The sequence below is a fragment of the Dunckerocampus dactyliophorus genome, chromosome 1 (assembly GCF_027744805.1).
Source record: "Dunckerocampus dactyliophorus isolate RoL2022-P2 chromosome 1, RoL_Ddac_1.1, whole genome shotgun sequence".
In the NCBI taxonomy this organism is placed as follows: Eukaryota; Metazoa; Chordata; class Actinopteri; order Syngnathiformes; family Syngnathidae; genus Dunckerocampus; species Dunckerocampus dactyliophorus.
Window position 1 is genome coordinate 28,675,008 of NC_072819.1, and position 19,256 is coordinate 28,694,263.

General features: G+C 38.2%; 1 protein-coding gene across 1 annotated transcript in view; it reads right to left on the minus strand.

Moving 5' to 3' along the window:
• ctnnbip1 (catenin, beta interacting protein 1) overlaps window positions 1–19,256 on the minus strand; it is a 37,393-nt gene that overhangs the window by 11,809 nt on the left and 6,328 nt on the right. Inside the window, exon 2 of the mRNA XM_054788836.1 lies at window positions 1,764–1,878. Within this exon, the coding sequence (XP_054644811.1) occupies window positions 1,764–1,859 (96 nt within the window). The 5' untranslated portion in view covers window positions 1,860–1,878. The remainder of the gene's footprint in view (window positions 1–1,763; window positions 1,879–19,256) is intronic.

The following is a 19,256-nucleotide window of genomic DNA, read 5'->3' on the forward strand; positions in this document are numbered from 1 at the left end:
CTGTTCTTGCGAGACAGCTTTTCACTAAATGAGAAATATCGTTACGTTTTAATCTCGAGATTGCGTGACACTCCTGTTAACTCATTCAATACCAAAGATGTAGTTATGTTTTTATAAACCCGAGCGCAACAACGTATTTATACGTCTTTTCCGTTTTTTTGCACGAAAGGCAAAAAGAGGTGATGACGCAACTCCCCACGAATGCATTTCACTTCAGAGCACTTTTAAGCCATAAAAACGGCCACAAGATGGCAGTAGTGCATTTGATAACAGCTCGGGAGGGATCACGTGAAACCAAGAATCACACATGACAGGAAGGGATAGCGTGTAGAAGGTTACGCATTGTGCGCACACAAACTTCAGTTCCAAATGTGAACTGTTCATGTTGTTATATTTGTGAATAAATTATTTTGATGCAAAACAACCCATTTTTTGTATTGTTTATGTTGTGGTACAGTTGTTTAGATATTTGAGCTGTCACAAAAGCAAAAAATATTCGTCAAAGTGAAAGTTATGATCGAAATGTATCTTTTCACAAAAAAATGGTTTTCTCCCTTTTCTAGTTGGGAACTGATATTTTCCTGAAACTTACCTATGTTCTACTGCTGATTACTAAATAAAGGAAAAGGGTAGAAACACAAACTTTTTTCTGATGGGAGTCTAATCTTTCTGTTGATAGGTTCGATGTTTATATAGTCATAGAACACAATAGTCTGTGTGCCTTAAAATATCAGTAAAAGTCATCTAAAATGGCCGGTACTGATGGGGTTGTCTTTTGAAAAGTGGGTGGGATTGGATGAGTTAATAAGTGTGTGAGGCATATTTAGGGCTAGAATCTGAACTGGGTCGAGAGTCAACAATGGCAATTGAAGAGAGAATGCACAGTTCTGGAGCCGAATGCAATTTACAGTTACAACCAGGCCTGTCACAATAATCAATAAATCAATTAACCGCATGGCAAATAAAAACTAAGTCAATAATTTTGCTGGCCTCTATATATTGACATGTGCAAGCGTGGTTGTTTTCCTCCTCTCTTTCTACCAAACAGGCTGGATGACAAGACATTTCACTATGTGAATCTGTCTCAACACCTAGATGTGTTGGTTGAAGGGAATGAACAGAGTGTGTGAACCTTGCTGTCAGTCATTCAGTTTCTTTTACTTTGACCAAATTCCAACAAAATTTAAACAGCATATTCCGCACACAGTGTTGACAAAAGCGAATGAAGGAAGTGTATATGTAAATGAGCTGACGTCTGCATTGACACACAATGGGAACTTCCGAGTTTTTGCAGCTTTTCTCTCTATTTTTTGTGAATATTCAGACAATAAAGAAAGTGACACTGATTCAAAATCAGAAATCTTGTGACTGATTTTCATTTAAGTGCCATTTTTATTTTATTATATTTTGTCTTTTTTTTTTTTTATTTATTATCTTGTTTATTTTATTTAATTGAAAAGCTCTTGGCATTCCAGTTACAATGTTAAATACTCTTTAAAAATTAAAGTTGCTTTTGACATGATGTACTCGCATTATTATACCATATAATAGCCTAATTACAACAGTCACTTTAAATGCGAATGATGATCTGAAATTGGAGAATGTCGACGTCAAGTAGGAGGGTTTGGAGGCGAGGTGCGTGTGTGTCAAAACATTTTTCTAGGTGTAACAATTACTCGCGTTTTTTTGCCATTTGCTGGTGGTCCCAGAACACCCATGAAAAGCAGGCATCTACTGTACTATAATTACTCTTTGTTACGTACATTTGATCCCATTTTCTTAAGCATGAGTAGGACCCGCACTTTCTGCTGGATGTACATGTCTTCAGGAGACTTCCCCGGTGCCTCCTCACGGTTCATCCCCCCTGCTCCTGTGGCTCTGCACACACACACAGACACACAGACACACACACACACAAAAGCACCATGTTACAAAAGCTACACAGAAGTATTGCAGTAATGAGGAAGGTCAGCTACCAAGAGACTCTAACCTACTAATACTTTGAATGTTTTTAGCCAATTTAATATACTTGGAGGAACTACACCTATTGTAGTGTACACCAATCCAGCAATTCTTTGGCACTCAGTGCAAGGGTTTGGTTTCTATGACAACAATATCATAAGACACCATGACGGACTAGCAGCATCCCCTTGAGCTAATCATGGTGGTGCCCCCACTCAATCTCACAAGAGGATACGGGGGCATGACACAGGCTGTCAGAGACAACAATTTTCTGACAGTCAATGTCTCATCTGAGCGCTACTGTTTGACCGAAATCCCTTTATAGGTCTATTTTAGGCTAGCTACGAGGAAACTACATACTGGACAAGTAGAAATGCAAAGAGAACATTTAGAAATGCAGGTGTGGCGTTGCATAGTTTTACTTATAAAATCAGTATCTGACACGGAGTGGGGGAGGTGGGGACCACTCAGACTGATATAAACCCTCTGCAGTCCCAGCTACACACTTGGCAAGAACTCATTAATATTTAATGGTAGTTTTCTTACAGATCTCATCTCATGCTCCTTCCATCTCTTATTCTCTGTCTAACTAATGACCTATTTTCAGTATCAGTCTGCAGAGAGAAAAAATATAGGCAAAGGAAAAGGAAGGGAGGAGGGTTTATTTGAAGGTGATAAAAGAAGCTGGCAAAGCTAATGTGGATGACAGAGAAGGAAAAGGTCTCTCCCCCATCACAAACCCCCACACACATCAAGGTCAGCTGCTGTCGTATTAGATCCCTGCTATCATGCGGCGAATATGAGATGCAGCTTCATATCCAGCCTAGTTAAATAGGCAAATTAAATAAAGCACAAGCAATGATTCATCGAAAAAAAGCAATGAATCTAAATTAAATTTTAACGACAGACCTTAGAGAGGAGAATATTAGTATGCAAGGAAGGATTTATTTATGTCCTTAAGAATTTGTCTGAAAGGGACAAAGTGACTCCTGACAGTTCTGGCAATTTATTTTGGCTTCTTATCTAGAAACACTAATGCATGTTGACAGGGCCTTTGATGCAGGGCTGTATTTGAGGAACTGGTACAATTGGGATGGAAGTACATGGATGGGGGTGCCACTGTAGGTGTGTGCATTCACTCAGATCTGAACAGCTGGAGACCATGCTACTGGATCAAGGTCTGGAGTAGGGCTGAGCGATTTTGGCAAAAATGAAAATCATTGATTAATTGAACCTCCAACCTTGATTTCAGTGAGTGTACTATTATCCCACTCTCAACTATTTATTCTGTAAATTGCTGTATAATTCTGACAAAAGCGAAATGAATACGCACAGATGAACAATTTTGGGTTATTTATTGGAACAATGGAACTGAAAGCGACAACTCACTCGAAAGGTGACAAAAGGCCCCGCAACAACATCCAAAGAACTGCAGGCCTCACTTATACCATATAACCATAACAAAGACACTGGGCAAAATGGCCTGCATGGCAGAGATCCAAGACAAAAATACTGCTGAACAAAAATAACATTCACGCTCATCTCAATTTTGCCAGAAAACATTTTGATCAACACCGCAACAAAATACTCTGTGGTCTGCCGAGACAAAAGTTGAACTTTTTGGAAGGTGTGTGTCCCACTACATCTGGCATAAAAGTAACGCTGCATTTCATAAAAAGAACATCATATCAACAGTAAAATATGGTGGTGGTAGTGTGATTGGGGCTGTTTTGCTGCTTCAGGACCTGGAAGACTTAAACGGATAAACGGAACCATGAATTCTGCTGTCTACCAAAAAACCTTGAAGGAGAATACACGGCCACCTGTTTGTGACCTCATGCTGAAACCAACTTAGGTTCTGCAGCAGGACAATGACCCAAAACACACCAGCAAACCCTGAATCCTTTTGAGATGCTGTGGCATGACCTTAAAAAGGCGCTTCATGCTCGAAAACCCTCCAATGTGGCTGAATTACAACAATTCTACAAAGGCCAAAATTCCTCCACAGCCCTGGAAGACTCATTGCAAGTTATCACAAATGCTTGATTGCAGCTGTTGCTGCTAAGGGTGGCCCAACCAGTTTTTAGGTTTAGGGGGCAATCACTTTTTCACATAGGCCCATATAAGTTTAGATTTTTTTTCTCCCTTAGTAATAAAAAGTTTCATTTAAAAACTGCATTTTGTGTTCAGTTGTGTTGTCATTGACTAATACCTGTATGTAAATTTGTTTGATGATCTGAAACATCTAAGTGTGACAAACATGCAAAAAAATAAGGAATCAGGAGGGGACAAGCACTTTTTCACACCACTGTATGTTAGTGATGTCCGCAGAAAGGGTGATGTAGTTACAGATTAGGTCACATATATGTGACATGTGTGTCTGATCAGCACTCTTTCACATTAGAAAAATGGTTTACTACTGGAGGATGATGAAAGACTTAATAGCCTTAAGGTGCTGCCTTGAGTTTATACGATTATTCAACAAGGGTCATTAATATTCATATCTATTTTGAGACTTGATAACATTTTTACATGTGGTTTTGCCAGGACAAAAAGCTATAATGTTCTACATTCATCTTCTGGATAAATAGGCCTAGTGCTTTCATGGCATCATGGCAGGGGCATTTGGATATGCTTGATGTTTCCGTTTGATGTTTGTAAAAGCGGACATGTTTAGTAGTGTCATCTCTGTGCCCAGGCTGCACACTGTTTTGAAGGGTGTAATTTGTATTTTCAAGAAGCTAAAAATAACATGTTTGTTTTCTCTTACCTCACATTCAACAGAAATTAAACAAGACGAACAAAAACAAAGAACATCTTCATTGGGAGAACCTCTGGATAATCAATTGAATATAATTTGTCATATGTCACTTAAAGCAATCTCCCACTGCTTTTTGGGAGCTTACTTACTGTATTAGAAGATCTTTAATTTTTTTTTTTAAATAAATAAATAAATAAAACGTTTTTAATGCGTACAAAAAATGGGTTTTTACTGCAAGTGAAGTACTACTAAAACTACAAATAATTGTAAGTGGTCCCCAACATTTTTGGCTCACAAACCTCTGGTAGACAGTGAAATATGCACAACATCAAATTAAAAGCACATACAGTCATGGAAAAAATGACCAGACCACCCTTGTTTCTTCAGTTTCTTGTTCAGTTTAATGCCTGATACACCTAAAAGGTAGCTTTTTTTGGACAAATATAACGATGACAAAAAAAGCTCACAAGAGTTACATTTTTTGGCAGTACAATGCTATAGCTATTTATGTAAGAACTTAAGTGATTTTGGTTATTATCAAGAAAACCATGGAAGTTGGTATATATCAGCTCTTAAACTCTTATGAGCTATATTTATCATCATTATATTTGTCCAAACAAATGTACCTTTAGTATCCCTCTCATTCATCATTTATATGTATTTATATGCATTTCAAATTGTTTTCTGCATGTAAAACTATAATTGTAAAACTATAAAACTGTTTGTGTAAACATTTTTGGCTTTCTGGGATGGATTGATTGGATTTACATCATTTCTTATGGGAAACATTTATTCGGTTCGTGTCCGTTTTGGTTGGAGTTGGACCTTCTGGAACAGATCAATGATGTTAACCAAAGTTCCACTGTATGTGGATATGTCCATTTTTCTGGTATTCTATTAGCAGAAATGACAAGATACAATTAAAGTCATGCCTCGCTACATCGTGGCTTTTAAAAATTAATTAAGCCATATGTAGTATTCTGGTCACTAGGCATTAGTAATGTTACATTGATGAGACATTACCTTAGACTAGATTACCTTCACACTGTATGTAGTTAGCTATGGCATGTCCGAAATGATAGAGTGAAAAAAGTTCTCCCCCATTCCATGTGGAAGTGGTACGTTTTTGGCTTCTTACTTTGTGCTTCTCTCCACTCCGTTTGAACCCCTTTCTTAAATTTAGAATAAATAAATTGGAAGACTTATTAGAAGGGTGTTATTTCATGTCTCCAGGGCTGCAATAATGGTAAAAATTGTACTTAGAAAGTACATGTTTTCGTGCATGTGTTAATTATGCTAATAATTTTAACATAATTAATTAATTTAGTTAAAATTAACGTGTTATTTCTAGGGTTGTTAACGATAAACAAATGCGACTGGATATCCGGATTGATGAAGGAACGATTCCGATGCACCGGTGGAGGTCTCCTGTATTGATAAAAATACTGTAAGCCATAAATCTCTGAAGTGATTAAATCGATCACACCTCAGATTAAAGATTAAAGATTGTGGAGACAGGCACCGGGTATCGCGAGAGACGACCGACAGTGTGTTATAAACAAGGTGAGAGCCTGGACTGCAGGCGAAAGGACTGTCACGCCTGCTCTATAGCTTTCCATGGCTGAAGACGAGAATAGCTGTAAATACTTGTAGTAGCAGGTGCGCTACCTAGTCACCACTACTTAATGCTATTTACTAGTCACTACCTAGCTAATCACAGACAAAGATTTTCAACACATCCCCTCCCAAAAAAACTGAAGTTTTGAACATCTTTGGACATTCGTGAGCAGCCAGATCAACAGAGGTGAGTATGGTAATTTTTTGCTTTTTAACTTGTTTAGTTTAAAATGTCCCACATTTGTTACCTAAATGGAGTGTTGAAAACGCTACCAAGCCCAGTCTGAAATGCTGCATCGAATTGTTCTGTTTTTAAAATATATTGTTCTAATCATATTGTAACCTGTGTATCTAGATTTGAATCAAATCGTCTATCACTAAGAGATTTGCATCCCTAGTTATTTCTGACAACCCTAGTTTTTACCGGATCAGACGGAAATGGCAACATCTTAAATGCTATTGTAGAAAGTTCTGAGCAGTTACTTTTCATTTTTAGCCAAAAGAGCTTTCCAAAATGTATTTGTAGTTACATTAAATGCTTTTTGCAAATATTTTTCTTATTGTTTCTGAAAAGCGGCTAAAGTCAATCTATAAATTTAATCAATTATAATTTGCTAATCAACAGAATAAATGATGTTTTAACCATATACCTATGCCTTGTTCAGGTATGTTCACATTCGTCTAACCTTTTAATGACACAGTAATGCTCCACTCAATGTGTCCCCAACAATATTTCATATATAAGACTGTCGCTCAAAGAAGCATTTATTCTTAAAAAAAAAATACACTTGGTTTGAAAACAGGGGGAAATGAGGATGGACAAAACATGCATCTTAAAATCTACAAATACTATGTTGAAAGAATATTATTACAAAGATATAAACACATCTTTTGGTTGAATAACTCTGTCATACACATACTTCTGTGTAGCATGTTTGATATCATTGCAAGGACAACAATAAAGAGGCTGTCAAGCTGCTTTGTGTGTGTCTGATGTATGGTGGGCTGGATCCACGCGAATCCCCCGAGGGATGCTCATCTGAGCATAGACACATCCAGCTAATATTCCAAACGTAATCAAAGGCTTTCTTTAATTCGGATCCTGCTCTAATTCCTCCTGCCCCCTTTCTATCCTTCTCTGTGCTATATTGTCAAGTGTTGTGATGTTGGTGCCGAGGCCCTCTGGGCATCAGGGCTCGGCCTCAGTTGTAGCGAGACTACGACTGCACTGACAAAAGGCAACAAAAATATCAAAATAATGACAATCTATGCATGGTAGTAACACTGCGGGTAGGATATAAAAGTTGCTTTACTACACACTTCTGTTTTGCACCACTTTATTTGGTCACAAGTCATGTGTTTAAAAACCAGGAGGAAAAATGTATACTGAATGAAAGACTGACAAGGAAACAGACATACAGTAGAAGGAAAGAAATATTCTCCTATCCCTCAATTGCTACCACACATACTAAGAGTTCATGCAAATATTCTTTCCTGAGCTACTCAACTGATCAACGGCGAGCTACTGGTAGTTCACGAGCTACCTGTTAAGATCCCGCGAAAGTAGGCCTGTCTTTCATTAATTACATGGCATAATAATGAGTACATATCAAAAGCAATAAACTTTAATTTCCAAAGAGCATTTAACATTGTAATTGGAATGTCAAGAGCTTTTAAATACACAATATACAAAAAAGAAAAAAATCTCAAAAACAAAATTGACTCTTCTAGCAAAAATAGCACAAATTAAAAAAAAAATCACACTCCTAACCAAAAAAGAAAAAAAAAAACACTCTAATAAAAAAAACACACACACATGCAGTTATGTAGTGTATTGTTAATCTAATGTACGGTATCATATTTGCGTATCTGTGGCGGCGGAATAAAATGCAATGTTTCTGATGTCCTTCACCGTGTCTTCTTTCACTATTGTTACTGTTATACAGTTCAGGAATTGCTGTTTGTTACGTGTATGTTCTCCCTGGCAATTCATACACTGTTAAACATTTGTAACATTTCCCAAAATGTTGTCTTTTCAACAGTATTGAAAGGTTACATTCTTTTGCAATCTAGCGGGTGACACTGTCTGTGAGCGTGCACCATTTTGCGCTGTTTCGTTTATATTTACTTTCACCACCAAATGCCTCAGTAAGCGTTAGCTGTCAGGAAGAAGGCTCTGCTGCACGCAGTGCCTCAGAAGTTGACAGAATATTTACTATTTTCTGGTTAATACAGGACTATTGTGCGTAAGGAAAACTGACTACTTTTGACTCCCACTTTCTTGCTTTGGGACGAAAGGTGGAGGAATAGCACAATCATGATAACTCACAGGGAGTTCCTGAATCCTGAAGCATTGTTTTTATAATCTCATGAACTGCTTTGACAGTTATCCTGACAAACGCTTTTAATTAAGTTACCATTGATATGTGCCCATCTCTCTCTCTCTAGCTCTCTCTTATAAAGGCAAATACATTGCCTTTATAATGAAAGCGGCATCAATTTAATTTCTTCATGTATGTTCTATGACGGAAGCTTGTCACTGCGAATGTGCACAACGCGTCTACATTCCGGTACAGTCAGTGGCGATATGCACCTCAACGTTGGTTGCGACCCGCCATGGACAAGAACAAGAACAAGAACAAGAACAAGAACAACAACAGCAACAAGATTTACATCCAGTCGTTTATTTTTGGTAGTCAGTGGTAGATGGATAGATGGATACTTTATTCATTTTGAAAAGAACAACGCGGCATTTTATGTTTTGTTTTATATTCTTCATTTTATCTGTATTTCTATTTATTAATGTACAGGATACGTCAGCGGATCAATATATCAGAACACCAATAAAAAGTCACACACAAAAGAAACCACTAATGCTTCAAATACTGTATATCTTCTTAGAGTGTTAGAAAACTAACATCGGCAATGACTTATGCACCAATAGACCAGAGAAGAAAGTGGCCAACAAAATAGCATTACCGATTGCAACATGTACACAACCGGAAGCGGTAGTACCGTATTTTCACGACCATAAGGCGCACTTATAAAAGTCTTACATTTTCTCCAAAATGGACAGCCTTATACTGTAGTGCGGCACGCCTTATGTGTGAACCGAGTTCCAAAATCTGTAAGTGTTGCTGTGTGACTTTAATGAGTGCTTCGCTTGACTGACTGGGAGCATCTCCTGCCGACACGCAGCTTATATAGCAGGAAAGGTGGGCGTCAAAGGGCGTGAAAGAGGATGCGAAAGGCACGCTCCCAGTAGTTATATTAGCTATATTTTATGAAACGGCGCCATCTATCCATCCGGGCAAGAACTACCATGCCGCAGCAACATCCAGCGGATTACATGGAAAGCTGGCCATCTTCCGCTCCTACTGCAGTAAAAACAAACACATCCAGCCCAACTACATCACCAACATGGAGGACGTGCCGCTCACTTTCGACATCCCGGTGAACTACACTGTAGAGAAGAATGGGACCAGCATGGTAGCAATACACACAACGGGGTACGAGAAGTCGGCTTTTACTGTTGTGCTTGGTTGCCATGGTAATGGACAGAAATTGCCACCTGTGGTGATTTTTAAGAGGAAGATGCTCCCTAAAGAAAAGTTTCCAGCCGGAGTCATCGTTAAGACCAATCAAAAGAGCTGGATGGACGAAGAGAAAATGGCTGAGTGGCTGAGTGACGTGTCTACGTAAAGAGACCGGATGATTTTTCCATGCGTCACCGTCCCTGTTGATCTGTGACTCCATGCGCACCCATCTCACAACCGCTGTGAAAAACCAAGTACAGCAAATGAACTTGGAGCTTGCCATCATTCCGGGAGGCTTGACGAAGGAACTCCAACCGCTGGACATCAGTGTAAACACGGTGTTTAAAGTGAAGTTGCGAGTGGCGTGGGAGTGGATGACAGCTAGCGAACATGGCTTTACTAAGACTGGGAGGCAGCGCCATGCGAGTTACGCCACAATGTGAATGGATTGTGGATGCTTGGGCTAACGTGTCTGATGCACTGTTGTTCGAGCTTTCGAAAAAGCCAGCATCATTTCTGAGGTGCCTCACGGCAACGAGACTGACTCAGACAATGACGAAAGGGAACCTGGCGTGTTTGATGGCGAACTTGCACCGCTGTTCATTTGGGATACAGAAGATGAGGACTTTGATGGATTTGTGGATGAGGATTGATCAAAAATAACATGAGTACATTGTTAAATACTTCAATGAAGTACAACCCAACTCAGTTTTGCTCCCACTCCCTTTTTACAAACATACGATAGCATGCATGCTAGCGTATTGTAGCGTCGCTGGGAGCACTTCCTGTTCCCCAGCGTGCTTCGCGAAACTGTTTTGTTGAAAATGCTCTTAAAATTACATGTTTGCGCTACATAGTTGTTAGTTATTGTTCTGCACAAATAGTGGTAGCGTCTTGTCTGTTTTTGTCTATCTGCTGCATTGCTGTGTGATGTTTTAAATTGGACACCATGACTGAGACTGTTGTGAGTGATGACCTTCGATTCACAGTGGGTTTGATAAACTGAATGAGAGTTCTGTTCTTAATCTGCCCAAAGAAATAAAGCACTATCACTTCCTCACTGACTCCTAAGCGCCACAGTATGTTTTAGCACGCATGCATGCGCCCAATAATACAGTGCACCTAATGTATGTGTTAAATACAGAAATAGCACCCGTAACTGAGACTGCACCTTTTAATACGGTGCGCCTTATGGTCGCAAAAATACGGTAGCACTTTCATAGTAAAATGTTACAAAATAACATAGGCAGCACCAAACTGATCTGTGGCAGTCACAATTTATTTGTTGCGGGCTGCCACAAATAAATGTAGGGGAAACACTGATATTTTCTGTGACAAATACATACGTGTATCATACAATGCGGCTCTCTTAAAAAAACTGAAAATACAGTATTAAGATTTCAGACAAGCTCCTGCCAATGAGAAGAGCTGACTTTGAATACCCATTTGTTACATGTCAGAAACATCACTGCAGGGGTGTAAGTAGGATTTAACGATTTTAGAAAAAATCTCATTGAGATTTTTTTGGCAGAATTTCAATTTGATTAACAATTTTCTTTTTTTTTCTCTCTCTCAACGCAAGCTTCAGTGCAATATTCACAATGTACAGTAAGATCGACAAACATGACTTTAAAGATAATGTCATTGTACATCTAAAATATCCCTATATTGATGAACAGATGCATTAAAATGTGCCAGTCAGCTCTAAGTAACCTGTGGTTTTAATAAACCACTTACTCATCATCCTTTCAACGTCTGGGCTACAGTATTTTATGTCACAGCTTTGTAGTGGAAAATCGCATGTATGTGTAAAGTTGTTGACACAACATGCCCTGGGTCAGTCAGGAGAGCTGCAAAAAAAAAATCAGCTTTTGTCTGAAATCGCAAATTTTGATTCGAAAATTATAAATTGTCTACTGTAACATTTTGAAAAGATCCCAAATAAGAGTTATAACTCTTTGAATGACGTTAATTTAATAGCATTTAGCGTCTCAGTGACACAAGTTCAGAAAAGACATGAACATTTAACGCTCTGGCTGGGCCACGCAGTACAATTAGAATCTACTTCCAGGGGATTACAGTATGTAATGTGATAGGCCCTCATATTTGCAGAGGGTCATGAAGGGCAGAGGCTGCAAGCTTCCCAACCCAGTGACGCATGGCAGTCCATTTGCGCTGCTAGTTATTTGGCTGAATCAGCAGCTTGCATGATTAACAACATTGTGCTGTTTTTACAAATCTTACATGAAAAGGAAATGAGTCAAAAATGAATCTCCTCCCAATCTTTCAGTAAGTGAATTTGAAACATTAGGTCAGTAAAGGTCTGAACTCTTCTGGATCCTTAAAAACCAAAAGATAAGGGTCAGTTTCCTGTAGACATGGGCCAGTTACCAGTTTCAATGTGTACCATAGTATGAAAAAGTCATGGTTGTTGGTCAACATATTACTCAGGTCGAGGGTCACCAAATGTGGAGATGTGATTGAGAAGGAAACAGGAGAGGAGGATAAGTGGCATAGAGAGTTTACTCTCCACTGAACAACAAGCAACAACAACTTAACGTCGCAGTTGCTAACAACAATCACATGACCGAGAAGCAGACGTTCGTGGAAAAGTGTGACCTGCCACTGTGAAATACAGTGGTGTGAAAAAGTGTTTGCCCCCTTCCTGGTCTCTTATGTTTTGCATGTTTGTCACACTTGAATGTTTCAGATCATCAAACAAATGTAATTAGTAGTCAATAACGACACAAATGAACACAAAAGGCAGTTTTTAAATAAAACGTATTATTAAGGAAGAAAGAAAATCCAAACCTACATGACCCTGTGTGCAAAAGTGATTGCCCACTAAACCTAATAACTGGTTGGGCCACGCATAGCAGCATTAACTGCAATCGGGGTTTGCAATAATTTGCAATGAGTCACGCTGTGGAGGAATTTTGACCGACTCATCTTTGCAGAATTGTTTTCCTGCATGACCTGCCGTTTCATTTAAAAACTGCATTTTGTGTTCAGTTGTGTTGTCATTGACTAATATTTAATTAATAACATTTAAGTGTGACAAACATGCAAAAAAAGAGAAATCAAGAAGGGGGCAAACACTTTTTCACACCACTGTATTATCGGAACATTACGAGTTTAATGTCACTTGATCGCATTTTGATTTGATTTGATTTTTTAACTAAGAAAATATCTGTGTTGTGACTTGAGTTGCAGCTTTAACCACAGTAGATTGCATTGAGAACTGCATTTTATTTATTTATTTAGAAAGAATTCAGTTATTTTTTTTGTTATTTATTTTAAATACATATATTCCACTTTCGTCTTGTTATATTACAAAGTATATGATTTAAAAATGACTGTTTTGACTCAACTTTTTTTCTCCTTACAGTAAAGAAAATACTGTAACACATTTTAGAGCTATAATTACAATACCGTGAAACTGTAAAACCGTGATATTTTTGCCCAAGGTTATCATACCGTCAGAATCTCATACCGGCCCATGCCTAGTCTCCTGAAAGTGGTACCAGAGAGGGTGCAGTCACTTTGAAGGGCATGGCGCACAGACTACAGTGATTTGCAGCTATAGCCATATAAAAATATACTGCAAACGTATTGAATAAACAGGGGAAACAGTATCAAATATTTTCTGATTTGATGTCATTTCAACCTGTCTGCGCATCTCCATTTTGCAAAATGTAAACGTATGTCATAAAGATGATGAAATAAATAATAGAAAAATGGTAGAACTCACGTTTCAGGTTCTGTGAAATAGCATAACACCTCATTATGCACCAAATGCATTTTTGCTCTATCCAAAACATGTACAGTACTTTGAGTACTTTACTTTGGACATATACAGACATAGACGTATAGTCTCTAAAAGAGCTCTGCTTGTGTCTTTTCAAGTCTTTGTCTATTTTGTCTTTGTCAGGTCTTTTCATGGTCTTGCGCCAAAGTACATTTCTGACATGTTGGCGTTACATGAACCATTTCGGGCTCTGAGAAGCTGAACATGGCGAGGCTGCGTTTCAGTTTTATACTGCCAAAATCTGGACTAGTCTTCCAGAAGATGTGTGACAATCCTCAACTTTGGTAATGTTCAAATCCAGGCTGAAAACACTTCTATTCAACTGTGCATTTGACAACTGAAAATATTTTATCTGCACTCTTCAATTTTAGTTCATTTTTATTTTTTTAATGGAATGATTTATGGCATTTTATGTCATGATTTTAGAATGATTTCAGGTTTTATGGAATGATTTTATGAAGTCATAGCCAATAGTGTCGGCGGGATTGAGGAGGTCTTCGAAGTAACTTATTACAGGGTTTATTTCATCTGCAAAAACACAGTGCTGGGAGTTAAGAAGATGGAAAATAAAAACATTTTAACTCACTAATCAGTAGCTGCTCATTTCTAGCAGACAATACTGTGTAATGCAACAAGGAATTGTGTGCCTTCATTTTACTTTTACTAACACTGCAAAAACTCAAAATTTTATAAAGAATATTTGTCTTATTTCTAGTCAGCCTGTCTATCTTTAGGATTTATAAATGCACAGCCATCAACATAATTTAATATGTAATTTAGTCTTTGTAATGTATAAGTAAAAAATTGTATTTCTCTCCTTTTCCAGTAAATGGTTACAGTCTGGGATGGATAAATCCTTCTACAAAAGCATCATCCATCAAGCATCATGTAGTCCATCAGACCCAAGAAAATAAAATTTGTTCCTATGCACAATGTGAAATTAAGAAATAAAACGGTTGATTATCTTAAAAATTACACCAATCGGTCATTCATTATTTAGTGAAATGTTTTGTTTTTCCTCTTGTGCATTTATAATAGCACCAAGCAAAAATATTTTTTTTCTGATTACTTGATTCATTGAAAACATTTTCAGTACAATACTTGATTACTAAAATATTCGATAGCTGCAGCACCTAGTACACTGATCTACGCCACAATAATGTAGTGGTCAAAATGTTCAAATGCTGCCTCCAATAGCTTTGCTGCGAATGTATAAATATAAGAAGAAAAAGTGTAAAAAAAATTTATATCCCTGCAGTGGCGGTAATAGGCACACCAAAGAAGTCTTTCATGCATTCGTGTTTTCACAATGCATTTTTATTGTGTTAACATACAAACACAGGCAATTAATAATATAAACTCTGGCCTCATACTTGTGCTTAGCAGAGGTAACAACTGTGCCAATCGACTAAAGGCAGCATGAACCAGTTGCTTGCACTTACTGGATGCCCGTGAGCTGCCCTTGTATGAAGGTGCCTCCTCGCTTGGACCATGTCGACTACAATGGTTACAGCATTGGCAAACAATGGGGATGAACTGGATTGTGAAAGCATGATTGATAAGTAGGTCATGTCTTGTTGTCACCACTTGAGGCATGAACTCAAACAGTTCTGCTCAACTGAACCAATCTGTTTCAAAGCTGGCTTGGTAAGGTGTAACTGACTGTCCTTAAAGCTGGGATGTAACAAGTGCATCACAGTAGACAATCATGACATGAAATTAAGTTACAGCTATATTTAACGATATATAGAAAAACTATATTCCTTCAACGATTTTACAAATACAGTCAAATCTCGGTATTCAAATGCCTCAGTTTTTGTATGATTGGTTTTATTTTATTTTTTAAACTCCACTCAGTTGGATGGACTTTATTTTATTTTTTTTTACACCGGAGTGGGGGAGTGGTGTTCGTGTGGACATAGCCTTAGCTTGTCATCTTCCCATCGTGAGTGAACAATGGTAATTAAAGAGAGAAGAGGTGTGTAATTGTTGCTGGAACTAATTGATGAGTGACAACACTCAGTAGATTCGAAATAGGAGGAGAAGCAGTTCGCGGAAGTGGGCTGTCCGCTAGAGCCTGACATATTTATCGGCGGGCCAATTAATCGGCCCCATTATGACGTATCACCGCTAAGAAAGAAGAAAGTTGTGTCAGCAATTTGATGAAGATGGTGAGAAACACTATTGAATTCAAGGAAGAACTCGCAAAATTAAATTGCAAATGTACGAAGATGTCCATTAATTCAAGGAAGCTACTGTTTTGAAAGTGTAAAGGAAAAATTGTTTGTTTTCATCAGACCTGTTGGAATGAATAACAAAAACCGAGGTACCACTGTGACTCATGGTTGAGTAGGTTATACAGTGGCGTGAAAAAGTGTTTTTTGTTTTTTTTTTGCATGTTTGTTACATTTAAATGTTTGAGATCACCAAACAAATTTAAATATTAGTCAATGACAACACAACTGAACACAAAATGCAGTTTTTAAATTAAACTTAAAAAAAATCCAAACCTATGTGGCCCTGTGTGAAAAAGTGAACTTTTTGGAAGGGGTGTGTCCCATTATATCTGGTGTAAAAGTAACACCGCATTTCAGAAAAAGAACATCATACCGACTGTAAAATATGGTGGTGGTAGTGACTCCACCATAATAAAAAGTTAATACTCTTTATTAATAATAAAACATTTCATTTAAAAACTGCATTTTGTGTTGTCATTGACTAATATTTAATTTTGTTTAATGATCTGAAATATTTAAGTGTGACAAACACAAAAAAAAAAAACAGAAAGTGGGCAAACACTGTCCCCTCCCCCAAAACACTGTATACCATGCATCATCTGTCATAATTAAATCTGTTTGAGGCTCTCCCAAAATCTCAGGGATTCTCAAAGGAACTGCAACAGAAGCCGCAAGACTTTAAGTAGCTCCCTTGGGGAACAGGCTGTAAGAGTTCAAACATTCACACCAAGGCAGAATATCAGATTCTTATTTGAGAATCATTAGGAGATCTCCATGCGAGGGAAACTATAGTGCAATGTTGATGTATAATACACAATAGAATATCAGATTCTTATTTGAGAATCATTAGGAGATCTCCATGCGAGGGAAACTATAGTGCAATGTTGATGTATAATACACAATGAACAACATACATACTCTTTATGCACAGGGTGTACGAGAACAAGACGAGACGACATTTTAACTTTCCTTTTAAGAAGTGTACAATGAAGAAATAAAAATATATGACAATCTATTGCAATCTACTAATTAAATTTCTACTATGTTACACTCTTCTGCCCTCTGTGTGTATGGTAGAAGCCCCACCTCCACTCACCAAGACAAAGAGACTGTATGACTGAAAAGGGCTCACGCCATTCATGCCGTTGCTCTAATGAATAAACGTGCCAATGTGCTGAACCCTCTTCCTGCCTGTTTGGAGGCGGGGGACAAGGAAAACAGACACATATGCACATGGCACTGCATTGAGGTCGGCAAGATTATCCAGTTCATTTTCATTTATTGTGTGATTAATTAATTATTCATCATCATCCCAGGCCTAGTGCCCAGGAGACAGTTTTTTCTCTTGTCACGTTTTAATCTTGTGAGATCTTGTGACACCCCTACTATACATTCAATGCTAGCCAATGTTAGTGGGTAAACTTTTCCAAATCACTATTATTAGCTGACAATAACTAATGCACATGCCTGTCACAATAACAAATTTTGCTGGTCGATAATTGTGCAATAAATTATCGACAATAATTGATAATTTCGACATTTTTTAGACCATATTATCATTACGTTTAACATTCAATGATCACTGAGGCACTAGATGGTACTCAAGTGTAGTATATCTGTAAGAGGCAGAGAAGATGCCTACTACAGCACTTACGAATCGCGGGGAGTCACCACTTCACATACCCTGGGTATCACGAGCTCACGCCGCCCGGCACTATCCACTCACTTTGCCGAACAAACGCCCCAGGAAAGCGTCAACCACCGGGACAAATGCCCCACAGCACATCCACACTGGAACTGAGGCATCTGTTGCATCGCTTTTGTGCATTCATTCATATTAGAGTTTGCTTGCTAACTAGCACTCAGTGTGTTCAATAATACGTAGCTAGCCCACGCGTACTGTGACAAAGACGCTGAATAGCTGACAGGAGGCTCACTCTTCCCCTTAATTTGACTATACAACCAATGCGCTCAGACACAAGCAGAGTGAACCTTCACGTACCTACACGTGTGTGTGTGTTATGTGGGCCATAGCTTACATATTCGAAGCAGGAAGAGGGCGGGATATAAGCAAGTTTGAAAGTTAGCGCTCTCTCGGGAGTCACATAAATGACAAATGATGAATGCCTATTAATTTCAAGTGTAAAAAGTTCACCGTTGAAAAACGTTAAATAACCACGCTGGAGTTTTACTGCTTTGAATGCAAGTCAGCTTTACGCAACATCCAGTGCACTGTTTCTTGTACATGGCGGCCCACCACAAATAAACGTGAACCACCACAAATAGATTTGGCGCTGCCTGTTTGCCCTAGCTCATAAACACATTATAATGCATCTGGCAAAAAAAAATGCCTTGCGTCACGGTGCTCCATCTATTTGAATAGATTTTGCAAAAGAAGCCACAAAAGTCCGAAGAAAGCTAAACACACTCAAAATGAATCCTCTAGTTTAGGGATTCTTAACATGGGGACCAAGCGGATGAGATAAATATTAATAATTCTATTTACATGAATATTTCTGAGGATTCTAAAAAAGGGCCCATGACACAAAAAAGGTTAAGATTGGGATTGGGCATCGAGTCTCGATGAGAACCGGGACTAACATTACGATTCTCTCGGGATCGTTCACATTCTTTATTTTGATTCCTAGCTTGCGATGCTCATTTCACAAAATAGCCACAAACACCAACAAAGAGGAAGCCGTTGACCACCAACGAATAAGAAGCAGCTAAAAACTTTGTCTTACCATCATAAAAAAAGAGCTGTCAGTGCAACATTTGCAACACAATATCATGCAAAGGAAGGTCAACATGATTAAACACCTCCGGATTCATGGTGTGGAATAACAAGAATATTTTGTCTTTGATGCGCTACATCTGACTTCCTTGAACCAGTCAGAATCAGGGAAGTCAAACAGTAAATGACGACTGTCTCGTGCCAATGTAACCAAGGGTTTCAGGGTTTATTCATCCGCACAGCTTGTCTTGTTTAGCAACAGTCATGACATCTTCTCAACCCACACTTCAACATTGGGGCAGCAAAAAGTATACTAGTGCTAAGTGATAACATTAGCCCGTGTACTTTTCATAGAGAAATCTTTAAGTTGTTGGATTGTGCATGTTTAAGTGGCTGCAGCATCACAAACTAACACATAAACAACAGCATGTGAAAATGTTTTTTCATTAGCTTTTCAAAAGTAAACATCTTTTGTGAAAATGTACTCCTGTGGAAAGAAACTTCATTACATTTATATTCAAGTTGAGCGGTTTGATATTTATATACTGGTTTTAAATAGCCCCCTGAGAAATTCATAGTAAAGTTCATAAAAAAAAAGTTT